Source organism: Clarias gariepinus, chromosome 13 (assembly GCF_024256425.1).
Source record: "Clarias gariepinus isolate MV-2021 ecotype Netherlands chromosome 13, CGAR_prim_01v2, whole genome shotgun sequence".
Lineage (NCBI taxonomy): Eukaryota > Metazoa > Chordata > Actinopteri > Siluriformes > Clariidae > Clarias > Clarias gariepinus.
In genome coordinates, this window is record NC_071112.1 from 17,967,286 (window position 1) to 17,993,711 (window position 26,426).

General features: G+C 38.0%; 1 protein-coding gene across 1 annotated transcript in view; it reads right to left on the reverse strand.

Annotated features, from left to right (window-relative positions):
- Positions 1–26,426, reverse strand: part of prkd3 (protein kinase D3) — a 51,811-nt gene that overhangs the window by 19,778 nt on the left and 5,607 nt on the right. Inside the window, exon 3 of the mRNA XM_053509673.1 lies at positions 1,578–1,716. Coding sequence (XP_053365648.1) covers positions 1,578–1,716 — 139 coding nt within the window. The remainder of the gene's footprint in view (positions 1–1,577; positions 1,717–26,426) is intronic.

The window sequence follows — 26,426 nt, forward strand, 5'->3', positions numbered from 1 at the left end:
TTGTGTATGCTGCCTTGCTATGGATTGGCAGCCCACCCAGGGTATGTTCCTGCACTGTTCCTCATGCACAGTGTTCCTGGAATAAGCTTAGCTCCACTAACCAGGACAATTTCACTTAATAAAAGTGAGTGAATGATGGCTGTCTGTAGTAATTCCCTATATGCTTAAGAATTATTATTCGTTGTTTTAAATGCTAAAGGCCCCACACACACACATAGACCCTTGACACTTCAAAGTAAACATTACCAATAATGGAACACATAACACTGTTTAATTTTCTTTTCTTCAATAGATGTGAAAAGCAAACTGGCTGAAATCTAAGTCATCCACAAACACATTCCTGGATAGTTGAACACACTTAAAAGGACAGGATCAAGATGGAATCAGCTGTAGCGAGGACTGTAGAAGTGCTATCTCAAATTAGACTAAGCACTGAATGACCTCCTGCGGATCCGGAAAACTCAGGTCCTGCAGTTTTCTTATGTCCCCGCGGCACTTCACAGCAGAAACAACTACCATCGTTTACTGTAACAAAAACAAACTCCTGCCTTTGAGCTAAACGCCAAGTCAAAGCTGTCCTCCTGTCCCTCTGCACCGTGTAGCCAATTTTCCATCAAAGACATTTGATGACCACAAATGTTGCATAACAGGAGACTGTCCAGACATAAACAACGAAGGGTTGTGAGAGACGTGTTGTGAGAGACGTGTCATAGCTATTCGAAATACCTAGCTATGGTACGATAGGTTAAAAGTGCCTTACAGTACGTTTAACATGCTGTGTGATTTATTAACGAAGAACTCTTCTCTATTTCCAAAGAAAGGATGCTACTTAGAGTTTTGGTGTGATTACAGGACAATACTAAATCAAGCATGAGTGCCAGAATATGATACTAATTTTCGCTTGGCGTGTGCGCGGCAAGAAGGATGTGCGAGGCAGGTGTGCGGTATTACTCCCCTGTGGAGATGACATAAATGACAGGAAAATCAGTGCTCACAGAGCAGCACTCACAGTGCAGGATGCAAAAGCCATTCAGGACAGGAACAGCCCATAAACATTTCCCAGACACAGAAGCCTACTGTAAATCCAAAAGCTGTTTTTTTCCAACTTGCTTTTAATGACTTTCAACTTACTGATTTTAACAGAGTATAACAGTAGACAAGATTGTTTAAATATTACGGGCCTGTATGTCACCATCCCTGTCGCCATGAAAAAAGATAAATCCTTGCGTCTACGTGTCTGGCTTGAATTTTCTTAACACGCACATGCATTAACTCGGGGCTTGCATTAAAATGTGTTTTGAATGGTCTTAACTGTTTTGCTCATAGCTGATCGAAGATAATTAAGCTTTTATTGATATTCTGTTGACGAGAAATGTGGCCTGCCAGTACCAGCACAGTCTAGAATTATTCTCCAGTCTCATCCAGTTAACACTAGCCTGTTCCATATCAAGCTCACTAGCCTTGACCATCTGTTTGAAAACATGAAACAGGATTTCTGCGGTTTCCTAAAAAATGCCCTTGGCAAAGCTTTCAAAGAACTTCTTTCCTGTAGATCAAGGTAAAAACTCATAACCTACCTGAAAGGACCACCTCAATAAGGTCTCCCTCGTGGATATCCTCTGCTGACGTTAGTCGCTGCAGAATGTTGTCAGTGTTCAGGTCATGGCGGAAGAGTAGGATCTTGTCATACATACCGAAGAATCCGCACTCAGGGAACTAAAGACAACAAACAGTGTTTGATAATTATAATAATAATTCCAGTATTCATACTCACACTTACAGCATTAGTGATAATGGATAACAAATCGATTCAGTGATGTACCGCGATTTTTTGAAATCCAAAGCCTTTTTTTTTATTATTATTATTTGTGCCATTTCTCTATAATCCTACAGGCGGTGCTCTAAACTATTCACACATTGACGGGCAGCGCGACATCCTGTGAAATAGGAGTAATTTACCTCTAAAGTTTGTTTAGCATTTTAACAAAATCTGAGAGAAAAAAATTAACATTGAACTGGAATATATATAAAATCATGATACTTATAGAATCGCAACACAAATCTAATTGGCTAGCCATTGGGATAAAATCGTATTGAGTTGTGCCTGGTGATTTCCATTCCTATAATCCAACCTCCTAAAATCCCATGTGACGAATAAAATGGCCAAATTAGATGTCAGTATTAGGTACATTTTTTATCTTCAGAACAGCATGAGTTTGCTTTGCCTAGGCATGTATTCTACAAAAGACTTGCTGCAAATTTTATGTCAGCGTTGTTATGAGTAATCCTGGATCCTACATACTTGATAGGTTTGAGATTCAGTCTAGGTACAGGCCAGTAAAACTCAGAAAGCTTGGCAGAATTATGGAATCATTTAGTCATGATACTTTGGAATATGGTGCATGCTGGAAGTCTCCTTCCTTTCAAATGAGGGTAAACTGCAGTGATGAAGGTAATAGTAACATTGTTCAGATAGACTCAGGGGATATCAGGGTGTGTCAGGAAAATATTCCCCATCACAATCACACTGCTACAACCAGCTTTAATTATGACACGAAAGGGACTCAAAGTACTCATGTTGCTTGCATGAAATCAGTTCAATTAGAATCATACAAAGAGGTTCAAGATTCATCCAACTAAGTACCTCTTCAAAAATACAGGTTTAATTCCCACGTTTCATGTTAATTTCATTTGGGACCAATTTCCTGTAATATAAGGAGCCAGGAACATAGTCCAATATACCCTTCTTCAGATTAATGTCTAATGAAATGCATACTCTGCACACTTTTGACAATCAACAAAGCCATTTGACTGTGTTTATGGCCTGCTATCCAACTGTAATGGCAAAATGCTATACTTCATTACCTTTAATATATTTTTCTTTTACCACTCCACACTGTAACATTAGCACAAATTATCACAAATTTCTATTTGGATAAGGATGAAATAAATATATATATAATCTTTAAAAATAATTTACACTTTTTGGCTGCCACGCTTGGTAACAGATTTAAAGAGAAGAAATATTACAGTCTGAGTCTGTGGTCTTATGCTAGTGTAGCCTGTTCAAGAAAAATTCTAATACATGGTGCCAAATGTGCTATAAGCAGGGTGTCCCCCACTTTGTGCCCTGAGCTCCTTTGGATATCCCAATGCAACCCAACACAGGATAAGCAGTAAAAGAGTATACATTTGAAAGGGTTAGTGGAACAATTACATCACTCGTTTTACACTTTTCATTATTTATTTGAATGCCAACTGATTTATACTGTACATCAAACCTTAATCACATGACATATAACTTATTAGAATGAGCATTTTTGGACTTCCTAATAACCAAATAAACTGGTAGTTACTAATGTATAATTTTCAGCCACAAACTTTAATTTCCCAAATGTCAGGATGTAAAACGAGATCTAATAAAATCCATTAAAATCTGAAAGGCCATAACGATAGAGATGAGTGAGCTTCTATGTTTTTGAGGAATGGCTCTCCTCACAAGCAGATTACACAAGCTGAGAGACATGTGGTGTAGAGGGCCTTGTGTAAATGCCCAGAATAGCATTTAGCCTAGCAAGAAGACGTGGTTAAAAACATCTGTTGGAACAGATCCTATAGCTATGAGTCATCCTCACTTCCTCGGGCTACACACTTCTCTCTCCTCATACCAGAGTGAGTAGAACTGAGGTGAAGTACCTTTACAGCAGGCGGCAATAGTTCATGCTTTTGCTACTTTCAACTGGGTATGTAATAAAACTAATAATTATGTAAGTCTAACACAATTAAATGTCAAGCACACACAACACACGTTTCTGTTACAAAGCCCTTATTATACGGACACAACTTTAATCAACAGTGTCCAGAAAAGTCCTGAAAGTCTGTCAGATATCTATTTCTGGAAATTGTGGTAATGTTATTGTAATGATACTGATGTTGGGGCCCAGCTGTCTAGAGGTCCATATGATTTAAAGACAATATATGTGTGAAGTCAGAGTAGTGAGAGAATTGCTTGTTTTAAATGGTCCCTGCCAGGAAATGACTGCATCCAACGATACAGAGTCACTTCCTCTTCTCAAGAGTCACCAGAGATCCCACCTGTCAGAGGCGTTACACCAGTTTACGCAACACAAACCTAATCTGAAATAACTCTCATTTGATATCTACAGAAGACATTGTCATAAAACATTTTGGACATTCTTAATAACCCTAATATTGGTGGCTAATTATGAGTCTACAAGTAAAGAATACTCTGGGCTTTGTATTCTTTTGAACCAACGACCACATGTTGTGTTAATAGTAATTGTAACAGTATTGATGTCAGACTGATACCGGTAAGGAATTTGTTACATTTGTTATGAACATGTGTACATAATATACGAGCTTATATATGTCAAACACCATCAAATCCCAAATTCAGTCACAAAAGACATCTAATTACACAGTGACTGGGTGAAAGAAACAGTGAATAGCAGGATTCTAATACATATTTTGTTTGTACTGTGACACCGCGGCTGATAATATATATCAATGCTGAAATTATAGAGGACTCGTTAAAGGTCCTACACATCATATTTTTCATTAAATGTTAATATGATCTTTAGGGTCCTAATGAAAAGTTTGTATTATATGTTAATTAAAAATTCAAAATTATTGTGTAAAAAAAACACTAATTTTACCTGGTAAAAACTAGCACTGTTCTCAGCAACCTGTTTCAGTACATGCTAATTTAAATGCTCATGACCTCTGCTGAGCCCCCCCCCTGAGTACCCCGCCTCATGCCCTAAGTCTCCTGGAATAGGCTCCAGGCCCCCTGCAACCCCTTATATAGGATAAAGCCGTATAGTATATATATATAAAATCAGCTGCATAAGGTCCGTGATTTCTATTTGTACTTTTTCAAAGCACTATACTAAATACGTTAAAGATATTATTTATTGTGCGATGTACATCCATATTGCCCCATATACCTACAAAGTAAAATCTCCAGCTATGTTTTAACAGTTTCAGAGCTGATTTAATCAGTGTCAATTTAACATTCTGGGTCTTAATTTAACACTAGGAATTTTGCCATGTAGGTAACATTTTAAATGCGATATTTAATCAACAGTCAATTTCTATCCATTGCTTTCTGACTTGTACAGTACTTGTCCAGAGTTGTAACTAAACCATGACAGAGAGACTAGATAACCACTGTATGTATAACTACAAACAGGCAACAGTGCTTATAAAATTCAGTTTGGAAACAATAAGTGCATTGAACATGTTTTCTTATGCATGCATACAAAATTAAAAATTCAACTTGGGCTTTCCAGCAGCAACCTCTGTGGCAACAAGTCCAGACAATATACTGTATGGGTGTGATTACAACTCTTATTGGGGCACTTAATTTTAAACAACACAACAACAAATTTATAAAAATGAAATATGGCTCTTACATTTCCAGCCCCTAATTGACAGGCAGGGAAACAAGTTGTGCCTCATATGTAAAATGGACTGTTAATTACGTCATAACTAGTTATGATTTTTTTTTGGTACATTAAGATACAAATGCCTTAAGTTAAATAGTAAACAAAAGAGTTTAAAAGGTTAAGAAGGTTTAATTTTGTGGCTCTATTGTTAAAAAAAAAAAAAAAAAAAAGAAAACAAAAAAAAAATGTGTGTAATTGTCAGGCTTCCTGCCTGTCAATTAGGGGCTGGAAATGTAAGAGCCATATTTTATTTTTATAAATTTGTTGTTGTGTTGTTTAAAATTGGGTGCCCCAATAAGAGTTGCTATCACACCCATCCAGTATATTGTCTGGACTTATTGCCACAGAGATTGCTGCTGGAAAGCCCAAGTTGAATTTTTAGTTTTGTGTGCATGCATAAGAACACATGTTCAATGCTCTTATTGTTTCTAAACTGAATTTTATGAGCACTGTTGCCTGTTTGTAGTTATAGTTATCTTTTGTCAGGTGTAATGTCACAGAAAACAGTCCTAGAAATGGCTGGCAAACGAGTTTGACACAGACAGACCACAAGATGCACTGCTTAGTTAGGTTAGCAGAACAGAGAGATGAACATCAGCACAACAACTTACCCTTCCTGTTACCTGCTAACAACAGACGTGGCGATAAGGAAATACAAGCTGACATGACTGCCATGTTCTGCAAAAGTGTGCTGCGATATTACAGCCAGAGAAGTCTTATCTCTTCAAAGACTTATGCAAGCTTATAAAAAATAGCTAATTAGCTAATGTTTAGCAACTATTTTATTCTGTAGGTTATGTGCTGTTAATTACTGTTTAAGGCAGTCACAAGAAGAGCTAACTGACACTAGATTAAAGATATGCTCTGGAAAGTCTTTGCTCTTTAATCTGATAGTCAGTAATTATGACAGTCACAATAAGAAAATTATTTTTTTCTCATGACACTTCTGTAATTCTAAGCAACTGCATGTACCTGATACCCAGGTCACATCTAAAATAGCATATTACCATACAATGGTGTCATTCATATTAAAGGGGTCATCCAGAAACATTTTTCATTAAATGTTAATATGATCTTAAGGGTCCTAATGAAAGGTTTGTAATATATTTAATAAAAAATTCTCAATGGTTGTGTAAAAAAGGCACTACTTTTACCTGGTAAAAACTAGCTCTGTTCTCAGCAACCTATTCTAGTACATGTTCCCTTAAATGCTTATGATCTCTGCTGAGCCCGCCCCCCCAGTTCTGTGGGGCATGTCTTCACAACACACGTGGGGTATAGCCACGGGAGTGTAGCCCAGTGTGGGCAATGCTTTGGACTGCATTACCCACAAAGCATTGCCCACAACGCAGTGCTTCGTGGGTAATGCAGTCCAAACTGGAAAACGCTGGAATATAGAGCCTGAGCCTGTTTTCTTCAGTCGTTTTTGGTTTAATTTAAGTACGGAACCTACGCGGAAGTTTGTAATATCGCCTGATAACGCAGAAATTAAAAGAATGGACATGCATCGACTCGATTTGTCTTTCTCATCACTGCATGGGCATGAATTAACGGGCTGTTACGCTGCCGCGAGCAACAACAACAAAAGCGGAAAAACTTACTGAGAGAGATATGGACGCGATGTGTTTACTGATGTGTTTACATGACTTCTCAATCTTCGACAGACATCGTTATAAACCATTTAACGTAACAAAGGTTTGCAACTAGACAATCACCTTAATGCATTGTTTATTATAAACGGGATTATATAGAGACGGATGTACACAGAGAAGAAGCCATAACCATGTTCTATGAGAGTGTAAGTTAACTTACACTCCGCATTCATCGTGATTATTAAAAAGGCGATCTGCAAAGATTCATAGAAAAAGAAATTACTCACTGAGCCTGGTGAAGATGAAGCAGGAACACAAAGCGTTAGTACAGATCCATTTTTTAGAAGCAGCTTTCTAGTAAAACCAGCTTTATATTGACCCGCGTTTATGAAGCAGTCTGGTGAAAAATGATTAGCGCAAACATGAACGCATTTAGGTAAATCGGCGGGGACGTTAGCTTTAAAAACTAAATTCAGCCACTGCGTCCTCAGCGGCTCAGAATGTTGGTAGTGAATGAAGACTGCTGTGTTCGCTATTACCCCCAACAACTGTACACCACACTCGCTTAGGCGACATTTCGCTCCAGCGGCGAAAAACAATTGCCGACTACTTCTTCTCACTCGGGGCGGGTCTTTGCTAAAACACCAGCGTCAATCAACTAGTGTAGGAGTGGCCTCTTGTGGTGTGGCGTCACAGTGACAGGCATTTGCGATTGGCCTGATTTCAAAAGAGGCATGTTATTTTGATAAATGAAAAGAAAATCACTGGGCGGCTCTTTATCATCGTAGAGTGGTTGTGTACGCACTCTCCTAACACACAGTTCAGTCCAAACAGTATCAGAAGAGTCAAATATCCAAACATATTGCAAAAAATATCAACAGCAGAAATAACATCTACATTTAAAAGTAAAAGATAGAGCATTTTTACTGCCACAGTGTAACAAGAACTCACAGAATTGGGACTAAACAGCTATTTAGCCCATAAACTTTAACAGCTTAAATTTGTTAGTGAGCATACTGTATAGGTTGTCATAAAAAATCATCCCTGATAGGTCTGATAGACTTAGTGTAGATTTACCCTATTTTAGAGCAATGGGTATGTGCCAAGGTAAGAATATGAAAAAATGCACCCATCATGCATAGTGGCCACTGTACAAGCCTCATTAACCTTATATGACCACAAAACAAAGTCACATGACAACCTGAATGTACTAAATGACCAGGTTATCACATCGAACAAGTGGTTCAGGGAGCATTAGGAATTATTTTTACAGACAAATTGGCCACCACATCACATGCTAAAATCAAATCAACTTTGATTGGTCAGTTTGATAAATGGGCTGATTTTTATTTTGAACTACAGATGCCGATGCACACGGGACATAAAGGCCCCTAATAAATGTCCCTAATTACATATATAACACATAGTCCGAATGCAAAGACAGCAAGAGCAATTACAGAAACATGACACTGACAATATTAGGTGGAGAATTTGAGGTTATGGGATTTTACATTTACGCATTTGGCAGACGCTCTTATCCTTTTTTTTCTTCTTTTTTTTTAATTACACATCTGAGCAGTTGAGGGTTAAGGGCCTTGCTCAGGGGCCCAACAGTGGCAACTTGGTGGTTGTGAGGTTTGAACCTGGGATCTTCCGAACCATAGTCCAATGCCTTAACCGCTGAGCTACCCCTTTTATAAGTAAAAGATTTACAATTATGTGTACAAAAGCAGAAAGTATATCCAGTTGAACATAAATAACATGTTTACAACATGAACTCATTTCAGAACATTCCAAATGTAGCACAAAACTACAGTACCACCCTCAGTTGGTATGTAGTTTTCAATGCTGGATGACATTACTTATACTGTATATCATAGGTCTAGCATCTCTGTGCACTATATTAAATCAAACCATAAAAATATACACCAATACCCAAATTTTCTTCACAATTACTAATTTATTTGACTGGCAGCTACATTTTATGTGCTATGACAGATAATAAAAATGAGGGACTAAAAGCTTACACGAAGGAAAAGATGCAGAGAAAGGAATGTAAGGGTCAGTGTACGATAACTGTTGGCCCATGATGAAGGCTATGGACAGAAAATGTTACGCCGCCAACACACAGGTCTGGAAAGTCCATCAGCCACAGCTGTTTCCCTGCTGGGACCTTGCACACAATGCATGGCATACAATACTACCCACTATGCCAGGGCCAGGGTGTAGTGTTGGCAGCTCACAATATTACCCCCACCCCTGATCCATCATACCATCCATACCATCAAGCATATCGACAAAAAGAGCAGCATAGAGCATCTCATGGTTTATTTACTGTCCCTACCTCATAACATTAACAGCAAGGCCAAATTCATTGAGGGACAATTCCATTGTCCTTGATTACCTTAAACAAGATAAATGAGTTGATGATTTTCATTAACTTTTGATGGATGTTTGAATTATTTAGGCTTTTTTCTTCTTCAAGTTATGAGTGGTATTTGCATTGACCTAAACAAACGTGAGTACAAGCTTAGCACAAAACTAATGCTTAATAGTAGAAATGCACTGATTGAACAGGCAGCGACCTAGATCGGATGGGTTTCAACATGATTAGCCATGACCAGTCCCGTGGATCAGCCTCTGTGGCTGAGAGTCTAGTGAGCATGTTAGTGGTACTCAAGTTAGAAAGCGACACTAGCCAATCCACTCCCATGAACAGCATTTACCTCCTGCCTTCTAAAGATGAATGGGGAGTTTGAAAAGATGCTGGTGTCATGTGTCTCAGAAGATGCAAGTGATAGCCTTCACACTCCTGTTTGTTAGTTGTCAACTTATTGTCCATTGACTTTTATTTGTAAATCAAATTAGTTTTATTTCTGTCCAGTAACATAACAACATAACGTATATTTCTATATTTCTATATTTGTACAGAATTTTTTTTCATATTTAAAATATTCCATATTTTGTACAGCTTGGTTTTCCTTATATTTAAAATTTTGTTTTATCTTTTGTTGCTATATTTTCCTTAGCTAAAGTTTCTTTCTTATTCTTTTATATGTATTTTTTTATTTTATTCACTATTTATTCCCTATTAATAATCCTTTTTAGGGTCATGGGCGGTCGTTTAAGCATTTCAATGCATATCGTACTGTGTATGATCGTATGTGACGAATAAATTTGAAATTTATTCAATTTTTATAACATAACAAGTCACCTTATGCAGTTTTGGAAAAAATGCCAAAGTTATTTTATGGTCAATATTTTATTATTATTTAAGTTTTTTATTAAAGAAAAGTAAAAAAAATATTTGTGCATGCTTTTATTTATATTTATAAAGAAAAAAAAATGCCACCAAATCAAAAAATCTAAATCACCAGGTCAGACGTTTGGAAAAATCTGAAACTGGTATAGAAAATTGCAATCAGTGCATTTCTACTTAAAAGTGTTAAACATTTACACTAAAGGGTGAATCTGTGCGGCCTTACTGAGTGTCAATATACTGATTAACTCACAGAATACATTTGCTTCTGTCAGAAATTCTCCACTTTCCAGCAAGCGCTGTTTATGCACAACTGCTTCCCTAATTTTTCACACTGGCTACGTTAGCCAAACATGCCAGTTCTGAAGTATCTAAATTAGTGCTTCTTTATAACTGTGTCATCACAAATAATTCCGCTTTGTTAACCATAATATAAACTGCAAAAATACTTTCAAAAGTTACACAAATGGCCAATTCATGTAAAAGTGAATACACCCCTGAGTACACAAACACCCTTTATTCACTTACTGTGCAAAACATAAGTACATTTATTCACTCTGCTCACTTTTATAACTCTGTGTGAAGAAGACTGTAGAACTAATCAGCATAGCTTGAACCTCATCATCTAAAGCAGATAATTGCAAATCTCATACTCTAGCCCTGGTGGCTGAGCCTGTGGCAGTGCTGGAGACCATGGAGGAGAGAGTATGCACCAACAATGGCTCTAGTGTTCGCACCCTCTTCCTGGCTTTCATGTGCACATGGAGTTTAGGAGAACAAAGAGATTGAATTCCAGACAAGAAGTGCCCGAGGCTGTTTACTGGGATGCTTCTGAAGAGAAGTCTCCCTTCACTGCTGAAGTGCTTCTGCACTTAGCGTTCTTGAGGTAAGATTTAGAGTCTTGTGTCTCTGAACTTGTATAAAACCAGGACCAGTGCACTAGTACAGGAGATACAAACTACAAAACTTTGTATTTTGATGAGGTTAGGAGATAGTGGTAAAGCAGTAGGAAGCTGATTTTGCAGTGTTATACTGACTGATGAAGGTTTTGCACAGGAAGCAGAGCAAAACCAGAACAAACTCCCCAAACCTATGAGCAGCTGAGTATAGCCGCTTTTAAAAGTGCAGACCGACTCCTTTGCCTGCTAACCGCTGACACATGGCCTTAGGGATTTACAACTGGTACTAACATGCAGACATTTCAAATGCATCCTTCCTGTGTGAAATGTCATTACAAGGCTTTCCTCTAGCTGTGCCTGGCCCCGAACCCTGAGCTTCCCCAGTGGCAGTGGGTACCTCCTGTTGGCATGGGCTGTCTTTCTCTCTCCCTCTCTTCACTCCACATGTTTCCCATGCCAGCGCAGCAGCAGCTGGTGGCCTGAGAACTGCCATGGCAATTCCAGGAAGTTAAACGGAAGCATCAAGATTTGTCCACACTGACTTAGCAAGGTTCAAAGAGACACAGGAGAGAGAATATGAACAAACATTGCATTTGCATATGTAGAGTCAATTGAACTGGAGAGAATGTTATAGTAGATACACTACAGTGCTTGACATAATATGATATGATCATAAGGGCCAGTAGCAAAGGAGTGATGACTGTGGTACAACAAGGGGCTGAGACTGTGGGTTTGCATCAGCAATACTATCAGAGACTCAACCTCACAACAAACATTTTGTTCAGAGACTGTGTCTCGATGACGTAGCCATGTTACATATAATATCCTTAGCTCTGCTTAACTGTGACAGTCCAGCATCCTATAGAAATAAATAAAAAAGAAAATATACATTGCTTGCTTTATAGCATCTTGTTCTGCCCTACAACCTTAACTTATTTTTTTTGTAGGCAATGACTATGCAGTCAGCTGCCCTTTTTTTTACTAGATTTATGATAATGTAACTGATGTGAGTGCATGGAACCGATAATATGAGTATGCAATGATTACAAAATACCAGATGGTCATCATGGAAATGGAGTACATGACACTTGAGAGTGAGGCGATCAAAAGAATATTTATTCACTGGAGCAATTTAATAATGCGAACATTTAAAATCTAGGAAACCAGAGAATATTCCAGTATGATCCATGGACCAATACAGACAGACAATTAATTACAAATTACAAATCAAAGACAAATTGATACTACCTTGGAGGATTAATCAACTAGACTTTAAGCAAAGTTTAAGTAAAGTTTAGATAGAGATCAGTTATTGTTTTGATTTAAATAGTCCTGTTACATTAATACTAAGTTGTTTATTAGTAAATTAGTACTTCAGAACAATTGGCAAGAAACACTATTAGAACATCAGTGGAAGGATCTGTTCCACAGATGGCGCTTGCAGAGCCAAAAATCCTTTCAACCTTGAAAAAAGGCAGTTGAGGCAATCACACACATTTCTCTTATGAGACAACAACTCTGAAAGGAAGCAAAAAAGTTCAACACATGACAAATGTGTCTATGAGGAACACTCATTAAGTAAGCAGGTTAGGAAAAAAGGCAATTTTCTGTAATCACCTGTACACTGCCAAAACAAGCCATGCAGAAATAAAAGAAGGAAATAGCTTATTTGCAGGTGAAATATATAAGCACAACATTTTTCAAGCAGTAAAAACATCTATCCTGGAACTTTTGAAATAAGAATAAACTGCTAATACTGGAACAATGCCACTGTGTATCCATTCTGTTTCTTTCTGCATGTGTATTTTGCAGCTTGACCACAGAAAGACTAGAACTAAACCTTGCACAAGTCAACAGTAAAGCAGGTCTTAAATCTCAGTGGCTCTTAGCAGCCTAGCCTGAGCAGACTAACAGTCAGTGGTCTGCACATTACATAAAACTATCTGCTCACCAATGGTCACACTGTGCCAAGAAAAACCCAGCACGGCAAGAGCAGGAGGAACAGAAGCAGCCGACTTTGCAAACCATCTGTACCATTATTAGCTTTTGTATGGCTCACATTTCAGCTGAGTTTTATCCCCCACCTTCACACACTCCCTGTCTGTCCCCACTTCGGTCCTTAGCCACTACGATAATTTCCACTTGCAGAAAAACCAAGCAGGGCATCCATCAATCTACAACTCCTGCTCAGGTTTCTCTTGATCTTAAAATCCATTTGCTTAAAACTTCCTGTACTTTATCTGAGTTCACTTCACTGGGAAAAAAATACTGTTTATTTTTATATAGTATTTCAATCTCATCCGAAATACTATCATAAGTGTTTCTAGGTTACACAAATCCTGCAGTGTTTAGTTTAGTTTTTTTAGTTGTTTTTTATTTTGTCATTTTTAAATTGCTAAAATATGCATATCCATATACATAGTGTAAATTATGTGTTAAAAGGCACCCATAGACCCAATGCACCACAGCCCACCTCACATGGGGCACAGCAGGCAAAGAACCCAAGTCAACCAAGCCGGGCCCCAAATTCCCTAGATCCTAATACTATTGAGCACCCATGGGCTGTGCCAAACAAACAAGTCCAATTCATGGAGGTCCCACCCCACAACCCAGAGCACCCTAAGGGTCCACTACAGGACACCCTGAGGTCCTGCAAAGTCACAGACACAAGACACATTTTCCTAAAATGTAGCAAACAGCTCTGGGTAACACAGGAGAATTAAAGATTTAAACTGTACCTGCTTCAATATGTTTCGCTGAGCAAATGTCTCTGAGCAGGTTTCCATAAACAGAGATGTAGCAAATCATAAATGTGTCTGGTTATTTGAATTATCTTTTGTCTAATAAATAAATAATGGACTATACCAAAAATGAAGCACAGATGTTTCCACATGTGATTTTGATAAGATGGTTGGGGAAAAAAGGATATCTATAGGTTTAAATTTATCTTACTCACTCAATTACTGTTTAAACTACATCGGTTTATGTGCAAGTCAATTCACTCCTTTTTTTTACCTGCTGATGGAAAGAAATTTTTCATGAAAATTAACCAGCAGTCAGCAAACAAAATTGCTCTGTGTTTTTTCTTTCAAGACCCTTTCAAACTTGCTTTAAAGCTATCAGTTCAGCAGATCACTTAAGTTAACGGTTAAGCAGGAAAAGCAAGGCTAACAAAAACACCTCCACAAGACGGCTTTTTCAATCTGTCCAATCCTTGCCGATCGATAGGAATTAGCAGCACAAGCTCAGGAGGCTGAGAAAGGCCAGGCCACCATATGGATTTCATTGTAATAACCTGCTGCTATTAACATAATTGTAGGAAATCTCTCTATTTTTGCGTGCTAACAGTGGCTCTATTGTTAGTCTCTATGACATCTGTGCTTTTTTTGGGGGTGGCAAAACTGGTGTCATAGAAGCTGTAAAAAGGACCTGACAAATGAACCCATGCATGAACTCTTGGCTTCTGCTTGCTCATTTCAACAGCAAGGGGTCAGAATCCTGAAACGGTGCCGAGCATCTGCATGAACTTTCAATGCGTCATGAGGAAAATCCTTTACTTATGGTTTGCAACTTCCAAAGGGACTTCTACTGGAAAGACTTACATACATGCATCTTGCAGAGACACCAGGGAGGTCAGTGCAGCTACTGCTGTGCTGTGAAAGTTACAATTTTGACTAGTGTTAAATAGGTCTCATACTTTAAGTCGTGAGCTCATCATAACACCTTAACCATGTGTTTTTTTGTTTGTTTGATCTTTGTTTTGGATGGTCTGTATGCAACAGTATATCTTAACCCTGCCTTTAATCCTGTCATTATGCATTACCTAGAATGAGACACAGTGAGTTATCCTTTTCATTTCAGCCCTGAAGAGCTTGTGAGGTGCAGTTTAAGCTTTGGACTGATGAACAAACACTTTATCTTTAATTGTTTTTATCATCCAGCCATGAACGGTGACTTAACCTGTTGACTTCCTTGTAATAAGCTTGAAAAGCATAGAGTCTTTCAAGCTTATGATCTCAATCAGCAGCGTTCAAGCTATTAATCTCTCATTGAGCTATAACTGCTCATTTTGTAACAATCTACTAGACAAATTAAGTATTTAAATTAATTATAAATATATCAAGCAAACTGTAACAAGAGTGACTTAGTAGTTCAGGGTTTAGGAAAACTGAGCACCAGAAAAATACTGTAGTGGAACTGATCTACAAAACACACACACACACACACACACTCACACACACACACAGACACACACACACACACACACACACACACACACACTCAACACTAGTTTTCAAAACATGACCTACTGCATCTTCTAAACCAGATCCACTGGTGTAACTTGTGTTGTAACGCATTGCCTGCAACTACATACATTATTTATGTAAGAAACAGTTTTCACCCACTTTTACAGATTTACTATTTTATTATCTCTGGTCAGATCATTAAAACAACAACGTTAATATGTGTCTGGACAAGAAAGATTGTATTTAATCTTTCCACATAGCCTATGGGATGTTTACATTGACAGCATTTAGCAAACGCCCTTATCATATAATTATTATTTTTTTTATTAATTATACATCGACCAATTGAGGGTTAAGGGCCTTCCTCAAGGGCTCATTAGTGGCAACTTATTGGTGCTGGGGCTTGAATGTAGTAACTTCCATTCACTAGTCCACTAGCCTTAACCCCTGAGCTACCCCTGACCCACTGAGCTACTCCTGAGCGCATGTCTGAATGGTTACATCAAGAACAACTATTAACTAATACATGCACTTTTTGTAGCCAGGAACTTATCACTAATAGTCAAGCATTGCAAACAATGTCAAGCAGTGAGTTTATATATATAAATACCCTTGCAGTAGTTGATTTGTAAAGTCTGAGCCCTCTAATTCATCATCAATGAAAATCCTGTATTTATTACTGATGGGCATCCAGAAGTTTTACTGCTAGAAGGTCATAACTATGAAATGTTAAAAGATTACATGTTTGACAATTCCTACTTGGTTACTATTTATGATCAAAGTGAAAAATGTTGTACACATTCACATTTATATCTTTTAGTCGGGTATGCACATTGGATATGGGGAAACAATCTATTCAGTTATGAATTGCGATTCTTTTGTGTGACGATTTATATATCACCACACTGACTCCATCCGCATGCTCACTTTGAGTTTTGAGATTTTGGAGGCATTTGAGGGGCTAAAAGATTGCCGTTTCTTTATAATCCTACAAGAGAAAACTATTTGCACATTTTCAACCGAGGGGTAAGAGTGAATTATTTGCTAAATTTGTTTAGAAATAATAATTTTGGTGGATGACAGAGATATGTGCTGCTCAGTAACAATGTTAAACTCTTGTATTTGAAGTTAGTTCAAATGCTGCGCTTCATTTTTAGATGAGAAAACTAATGTTATAAGGAACCGGCTACATCTAATTACCCAAGAAACTTTTTTAGGGGGGAAAACTGCAATAAAATCGGCACAAATGTTATATCGTATCAGGATATTTATAAAATTGTGATACTTATAGAAACGTAATTTTAATCAAATTTCCCAATATCCCAAAATACCTCTTATCAAAACAACCCCAATGACCTACAGCCACTTGATCTATTATTCATACGACTGTATGGAGATGTAACCAAATAAACCAGCATTACCTGCTTTAAACTAATCGTCTGATGGTGTGTGTCACTATGTACAGTAAATGCACAAAAAAATCTCTGTTATAGGCTTATGCGGGGCAAGACTGGACTGTTTAATGAATATTATCCTCCTCAGCCATTTAGTGTGTATGTGTCCAACAGAGCTTGGTAAAATGACATATGTTGATATCACATTTGCATTTTTTTTTGTACACAGGCCAGAGTTTATACCAAGATTTTGTTAAACTTGTCACAATACCTTCTATACTCTCACCATACCCAGAGTAATGAAAATTTTCAAAAGAGCTCTTAAAATGTATCATTCATGTCTCCTAAACGCATAAGATGTCTGTGTGGAACCAAAATAAGACATATGAGGCATATTTCTCTTGTCGCTCATTTTTGTCTCAAAAGAAACAAATTAGTATTCCTTTTAGGTTCAAAAGAGCTCTTTCCAAGCACTAGAATTATTCTGAAATTGTACACCTCTTTTTAATTTCAGGCAAAAAAAATCTGAGAGCTCTCTACATAGATTTAATCTAATCTCATCCCACCCTCATTCATACAGCTCATGCTAACCTCAGAAAAAGCCAATTAAGAAACCGGTGCACCAGGAGAATATTGTTTGATTTTTTTTCCTACAAGCTGCCTTAGTAGCTGATGCAGAAGGAAGCCAAAGAGGGAATCTTGTTACAAAGAGCTATTTCTAGGAAGTGAGATATGTTTTTTAAAAAAGAATTTTGCTAAATATCTATATATCAGTATTATGTAAAGGACATTCATTATAATAATAGAATTCTGAAATTGTAATAGTAAAATAGTTAATGACATTGGATGTTTTACTTAAATTAATTTCTTTTGCCTTTACAGAGACAGTACATACTGTATGTGTGGTGTGAACAGGTTGCTACTGTACATCAGCTAGCAACAGTAACTAAGTTAATCCACAGCCAACTGGTATTTATTATTATTATTTTTTAATATGACCATAATTTTAGGCTTTATTATTACACCTAACTTTTAACCTTGATTTTCCTGATTTGAGGATTTAGTCTTTGTCAATGGGGAAAACGGAAATTTTGTGTGGCTTTTTAATGTTTCATTTTATCAATTCTGATGATCACTATGTTATTAAATAATACTACATCCTGACATGAAAAATATATTTAAGTAATTAAGCAATATCACACAAGAGGAAGTGCTGTATTGCTCGATATTGCTATACAATGCAGTCAGAGGCATCACAGATGTTTTATATTCAGCAATATAGTATGACCTCGAATGTAATATTGCTTTTGTACAACAGTTCCACAAACACCATTTTTGTTTCTTTATTTAACGAGATAACTTTAGCTTTGCCAACTTCCCTGCCTAGCAGAACTAAATAACCGTGCATGGTGGCGACCAACAGTTAGCGACTGACAGTTAGTGTAATTCAATTCAATTCAATTCAATTTTATTTATATAGCGCTTTTAACAATGGTCATTGTCTCAAAGCAGCTTCACAAAAAAAAATTTAAAGAAATTATAATTTTTTTTTTCTAGAAAAGAAAAGAAAAGAAAATATTTGGAAGTGTGTATGTGTGAGAAAAATGTGTCTAGATAATAATGAAATGAATGAATGATGAATGAAATGTCTCTGATGAGCAAGCCGAAGGTGACGGCGACAGTGGCAAGGAAAAACTCCCTGAGATGGCAATAGGAAATGTCCTATTAGTGTAATTAACCGGGGTGAAAGTAGTTTTTAATTCTTACCAGTACTCTGTAGCCAAAAGTGAGAAAAATAAACCAGTCAACATTTACACACTACAGGCAATTTGGAAATAGACAATTAGCCAAATCTGCATGTCATTGGACTGTGGGAGGAACCCAAAGAAATTCCACCAAGCACAGGAAGAACATGAAAAATCCATGAACACAGACCCCACGCAGGAATCGAACCCAGGGCCTGGAGGTGCAGAGTGACAGTGCTAAGTGCCTTCCACTTACTCAACTTTAGAATATCAGCTACGTTAACTTTCGGGTTCCAAAGATGAATCCCAAATAGCGTTCAATGAAAATATAGTGCACTAGGGTGTACAATCCATTGTCACACATACATAGCAAGCAGTGCCCTGGATTAGTGGCTTGGAGAGCGATTTGGAATTCAGCCTTGTGTTAGGAGTTAGTTAGCTTTGTAGCCATAAATAAAAGAACACGGATGGCTCATTAAGGTGTTTTGGAACAAAACAGAAACAATTATTAAGGAGACAAAGTGACACATTATCAGAAGTGTTTTCTTGCATTGCTTCTGGGACTGGTTTTGAATGTGGTTTTTGGCAGGTAGTTGCTCTGTACAGACCTACTTTCGCCCATGCCATGCTCGTCAGTTAGTGTAATTAACAAGTGTAAAACACCTGGGACGGGCTTTCGAGTGGTGCAGTGGTAAAGTGCTTGCCCTATCAACTGAAGATCGCTAGTTCGATCCCTGGGAGATGCTGTCACCTCTCACAGCCGGAGGCCTAGAGAGCTGATTGACCGAGCTCTCTCAGAGGGAGAATTAATCTAATTAATAAAATTAGGGAGAAAATCAGGAAAAACTTTTTTTTAAAAATAATGAAAAAAAAGACTATGAAGTGATTAGTGATTCAGTCAGAACTAGCTGTTGCATTATAATAATACTTACCACCTTCCAACAACACAAACTAACTGAAGCACTTTCCTTTTTATTTTAAACTGACATTTTTACTTAAAACCAGTCTGTGAATGTTTATGCAAGACAACACAGCAATAGACAAACTTCAGAAAAACCTCATTTTTAATTTAAAGACTGGCAAATCCCCATCATCCATGTGCCCTAGTCAAACAAGTACTGCCAAGGAAAAGAAATCCATGTGGCGGTGGTGCAGGCTATGACTCTGACCACACACACACACACAAACACACACACACACAGACACACAGACACACACACACATACACAGGGCTCTGGCCTGACACAGAGGGTAATACCAATCATCTGTACACTCAGTCAATCATACACACCCTGCCTTCTGATGAGTAACGCTGCTATGATTTTCAGTATGTCTGACTAGTGGGAGTGCAGTTTCTCCAACTGCTCTACTACGCACTTGAGAAGAAACAGCAAGAAAAAAAGGCAAAACTGCAGATGGTACAGATTAGGCTACTCTCTGCAAAAGAGAGTACTTCCCCTCACTACATAGCTCTCGCTTAGAAATATGAACTACTGCATAAAAGACGTCTAGCTGTGTCTATCACTCACTTTTATAAATCATATAAGACCATGCTTACAAGATTACATTTCATTTTATTAATTATTGATTCCAAGCCAGGTTCTATTCCTGCCTCTGTGTCGATGGAGTTTGCATGTTCTCCTGTGCTTGGTGGGTTTCCTCTGGGTACTCCGGTTTCCTCCCACATGCAGATTAGGTTAAGTGTCATTCTCCAAATTACCCATAGTGTGTGTGTGTGTGTGTGTGTGTGTGTGTGTGTGTGTGTGTGCGCGCGCACTGCGATAGATTGGCACCCTGTGTATCCCGGCTCCTGAGATAGGCTGTGACCCTGTATACAGGTAAAGCGGTAAAGACAATGAGTGAGGGAGTGAGGGTGTAAATTACCAGTCAAACAACTATAATTATTAATCGTTCTTATAATTATATATACAGTGGAACCTCGGACTGCGATTAATGCAGTTTACGAGTGTTCCGCAAGACGAGCAATGATTTTTAATAAATACTCGCTTCTTGTTTTGACACATATCACACTGTGCCCCTTCACACCACCTCTCGGCTTCACGCACACACACACACACACACATACACACACACACACACTCTCTCTGCTCTACATAGAAACACTGCTCTGTTGCAATTCTTTCAAAGGTAAAATGCAAGTTTATTTGTTTGTTTGTTTTACTTTACTACAGTGATTCCGTTAGTATGCGTTAGTTTTTTTTTTTTAAGTGCAGATTAATTTGATTTAAATTATTTTTATGTATTTATTTTTTGAGTTTCCATTATTTCTTATGGGTAAATTCTATTTGGTTTACGAGGGTTTTGGAAAACGAGCCCGCTTCCGGAACGAATTATGCTCATAATCCAAGGTTCCATGCTATAAAACTCAATAAGTCACTCTGTGCACACTTCTGCTTTTGCCAATAAGCACAATTTGCATGCATAAAAACATAAACATGCTCTGTTATTCACCAAAAAAAAATTTTTTGTCTGAGCTTTAATTTCTACTCTATGTCAAGGTGAATGTTTTTTTTTTGTAGCAGTATCCTTCCATAGGAGCAGGCAGATGCTTGCTATATGGGTCTTTGGGGTCAGGCTTGGGGGAATTTATTTCCTGCTCATTTTACGGTTAGTTTTGGCCAGAATGATGATGGCACACTCCAGTTTCCATGTGCTCCCCCTCTTTTACTCAACTCTCAACTTTTTGAGCTGAGCTCTCAAGCTTACTTTTCAGCTCTGTGTTACTCTGGTAACAATTAAATGTTGACTGCTATCCTCCCAATGAACTTGCAGGAGAGGAATGATGAAGTTCCACTCAAAGAACAGAAGCCAATTAGGCAGAGAACCTTTCCTCAGGCAGATCATTTGATAATATTTTTAATGGAAATGTAAAAATCCAGATGTATTAAAAGCTAATACATATTGACTGAACATCCAAAATGACTGTAAACTGATTAAACTTTCGGCTTGGGTTTGTGTGAAATCAGGTGTGTTATACAGTGGGAAAAATAATTATTTGATCCCTTGTAGATTTTGTAAGTTTGCTCACAAGAAATTATGGTCCTTTATTTTTACCATAGGTTTATTTTAAATGATAGAAGCAGAGTATCAATTACAATCCAGAAAAAAACACCTTATATAAATGGTTTATATTTAGGTACATTTCAGTGAGTAAAATAATTATTGATCCCCTACCAACCAACAATTATTTTGGCTCCCACAGAATGATTATGTGCTCATGTGGAACACTGTTGTGTATAAAAGCCACCTGTTCGCAGAAACTCTATCTTCCAATCAAACCTGACCACCATGGGCAAGACCACAGGGCTGTCAAAGGATGTCAGGGACCTGCACAAGAATAAAATGGGCCACAAGACCATCAGCATAAAGCTTGGTGAAAAAGATGACTGTTGAGGCGATTATTCACAAATGGAACAAATACAAAAGCTCTGGAGCTCTATGTACAGTTCCGCCTCATGGGGTAAGGATAATCAAAAGAAAAGTGAGGGGATCAGTCCAGGACTACATGGAAGGAGCTTATGAATGATTTCAAGGCAGTTGGGACCACAATCAACAAACAAATCTTTGGTAACACAATACGCCGCCATGGATTGAAATCCTTCAGCACTGCATGGTCCGACCCCCCCCCCCCCCACCAAGAAGGAACATTTACAGGCCCGGCTGATGTTTGCCAATCAGCAGAGAAGGGAAAAGTGCTGTGGTCAGATGAAACCAAAATTGATCTCTTTGACATCAACTAAACCTGCCGTGTTTGGAGAGAGAAAAATGCTGACTATGACCGTAAGAACACCATCCCTATGGTCAAACATAGAGGTGGAAACATGCTTTAGGGCCAGTCTCCTAGCCAATCTCCAGACCTTAATCCTATAGAAAATTTATGGAGGGAGCTAAAACTTTGCCAAAAGACATGCAAGAAACCTTAAGGATTTTCAGATCTGTAAAGAACAGTGGACCAAAATCCCTGGTAACCAGGTACTAGGATATCTCAACCAAGTACAGTGGAACCTCGGATTATGAGTAACGCGGTTTACGAGTGTTCCGCAAGACGAGCAAAGATTTTAAATAAAAAATTCACTTGAAAAACGAGCATTGTCTTGGTTTATGAGCACCGAGTATCATGTTTCACGCATGCGCTTTTTGTTTTGATGCCGAGCGTCACATGATCACAACTGAGCCAACGTTTTTTCTCTTTCTTGCGCTGCGGAATTGTCTCCCCTGCTGGGTCTTAGTGCTCGTCTTTACTGGTATAATTAACATCTGTGCACGCGTGTACTGTTTACTATAACACTGTGACTACGTGAGTGTGTGAAACATACTTTATTTTGTGTTTAGAAGCGTGTGTGTACAGCGCGTATACTGTTTCTTATAACACATGTGTGCGCGCGAGTAAGGCAAAAGAAATTCTCAATACAGAGGTTAAAAATCTATTTTCTTCCTCATCGCGGTGTGTAGCTGTGTGTGTGCGCGCACGCGAAAGCGTAATTAAACACTGTGCCGGCTGTGTGTGTGTGAGTGTGAGTGTGTGTGTGTGTGTGTGTGTGAAACCCCCATTCACAAAAACACACACATGCGCACAGAAATGAAGGCAAGAGACACACACTCTGCTCTCTGAAGAAACTCTGTCGCAAGAGGTAAGGTGCTGGGTCATTTGTTTGTTTGTTTTACTTTACAGCAGTGATTCTGTTAGTCTGCACTCACACGCATGTCATTAGCGATATTTATTGCTTTTTTTAAGATAAAACAGTGTAGCGGGAGAGAGACGTTGATTTATGACCCCTGTTTACCCAAGTGTAGTCTAGTAAGAGAGATGCATTGTGGGTAATGCAGTCCGGTGTGTGTGAACGCGAATGCGAGATTTAAGTTAGGATATAAAGCCTGAGTTTTGTTCTTCAGTAGTTTTTTTAGTTGGATTTAAGTGCAGGATCCACCCGAAAGTTTGTACTATAACCTGACAATGCAGAAAATAAAAGAACAGGCATTTACGAGTTTGTCCATCTCATCATTACACGAGCATGAATTAACGGGCTGTTACGTTGTCGCGAGCAACATAAAAGAAAAGCGGAGAAGCTTTTATAATTTAGAGGAGAACAACAGTCTTTCCGTTAATGTGTGTGAGTGTGTTTAAACGAGAGGAGAAAGTTTTAATGTGTAAGATGAGGAGGGGGAGAGAGGAGGGGCTGAAAGCAAGAGTCTCCACTTACTCTAGCCTCACACACACACACACACACACACACACACACACATACACAGCACCTGCGTGCACAAAGGTAAACACTTATTTGCTGGGATTTATTTTTTTACTTTTTTGAAAGGTAAAGTGCAGGTTAATTTGTTTTATTTTTACTTAGTATTTTGTATTAATTATTTTTATGTATTTATTTTTTTTCCATTATTTCTTATGGGAAAATAAAATTTGGTTTACGAGTGTTTTGGAATACAAGCCCACTTCCGGAACGACTTATGCTCGAGGTTCCACTGTACTAACTTATGTTTTTTGGGGGGGATCTAATTATCCTCATTGAAATCCAAATCAATTTATAACATTTATATATGTTTTTTTCTGGATTTCTTATATTTTCTTGATATTCTGTCTATATCCTTTACAATAAACCTATGTTAAAAATTAGAGATCCCTCATTTTTTGTAAGTGGGCAAACTTACAAAATCTGCAGGTGATCATTATTTTCTGCAGGTGAATAATTATTTTCCCCACTGTATAAAGTAGAATGCTATGAACATCCAGAACTGGACCATAGACTATAACCATAAGACGAATCTGTAAAATAGGCCTCTAAGCAGTAGTAAAATGAACAGGGTTAAAAATAATTAATTACAAAACTGTAGATTCAGACCGACCCTGAATTAAGTGACCATCCGACCAGGGCACATTTCTTTTATATCAAAAGATGCAGTTGTTCATTAAATGAAAAACTACAACTGGATGTACAGACCATAAACAAAGAATGAAAGTTACTAACCTATCACACAGTGGGAGAGATTTCTTACTTGCCTGTATGCAACACATTAACATCCGACCGCATAGTGTTTCCAGCTGCTTGAGTGATTCAAGGTCGGGCACAAGGTTTAGTCTTCATAAAAGTGCCTTCAGAAAGATTTTGAGAAGTTTATGCCTTTTTCCAAAGTATTTGCCAAAAAAGCTACAAACTTTTGTCCTCCAAGCTAGTTTTATCATCCCTTTCTGACAGAGGGGGAGAGGAGGGGGCCCATTTGATCCGAGCCAAAGTAAATTCCCCCTCCTCCCAAATTCACACTGAAATGTAGCAGACTATATACAGTGGTTCCCTCACATTACCACTTATTTAGGATCTGATGAGAAATTCCCAGATTCCACTCTATATCATTTGCAATGGCAAAGCTGACTGATGGAAAACTACTAACCTAATTTTCCAGGCCTCCAGGTGCGTGATGTTTTAGGACCGTGTCATACGTCAGTATGTGGAAACATAAGGCACATCAACGCTTGAAAATGTGTTGAATGCTTCTTGTCCACGTGGTGAACTTTTGTCCTGCAATTGTGCTCCGGTGACAGCAGAGGCGAGCCAGTGCAACACCAAAACAGGAAGTGCTTCATTATCCGATTGTTATTTCCCTCATCAGTCTGTTAAACACCAATTGCAAAATGAAAAGAGTTGGTGTTTCAGGGGAGGGTATCAACTCATATGAGGTCATAATAAGTGAAAATTTTAATTAGTTTGTTTAAACTGTGGACAAAACAAGGGGCCAGGGTAGCTCAGTGGTTAAGGCATTGGACTACAGTTTGGAAGATTCCAAGTTCAAACCCCACAACCACCACGTTGCCACTGTTGGGCCCTTGAGCAAGGCCCTCAACTGCTAAGATGTGTAATGAGATAAAATGTAAGTCACTCTGGATAAGAGCATTTGCCAAATGCCCAAATGTAAAACAAAAATGGAGAAAGGACAAAAATCTGAATTTTTTCTTTGTAGTGTTCCAAAAGGTTTTTGTTTGTACACACACCAGGAGACGCATCTGAATGTCTAGAAATGACAACGAAGTGAATTTTGCATAATAGGTCCCCTTTAACTTTAAAAGAGAAGCAATTATTTAAGCTGGTTAACCTCAAGAGGTACTGTACATTGTGGATCCATTTTCCAGTTAACAACATAACTGGTCCTAAATCAGGTATTGTTCATAAGTAATGTAGAAACACATACCACACTACATTTCATTTTATACAAGCTTTGTATACAAGCTGGCCACAGGACAGTGATGAATAGCCCAGTAGTGTGGTTTTGCATTCAACAGGAAGTCAAAGCAGCTCTATGTGGTTTGCATAGTGTCTTTCCATTACAGTGACTGCAATTCATGTGAAACTCTAAACCAAACACAGAACCAAAAAATCATCCAGAAGATGAGATATCATACAAATGAAACACTGTGGTCAAACTCAGCTGCACTTGAGGTCCTGTCATTTGGAAGCTCTCTAAATGTTTTCATTTAGCACCAATAAAATTTACAGATTCTTTACATATCCCTTCATACTATTCATTGCTTTGGCACATTTATACTCAAAACCTATTAATTATACTATTTTGTATATGGCATAAATATCACATGCAAGCAACTTGAGAATTATTGGCCTTATCAACTTAATCAACATTATTGCACAAAACAATATTTTACGCATTACTTGAATTGATACACACACACACTTACATGCTCATTTACACACTGTGAGCAATCCTGGAATCCCAATTAGCCTAACCTGCAAGTGTGGATCCTTGGACTGTGAGAATAAACCAGTGTACGCGGAGGAAACCC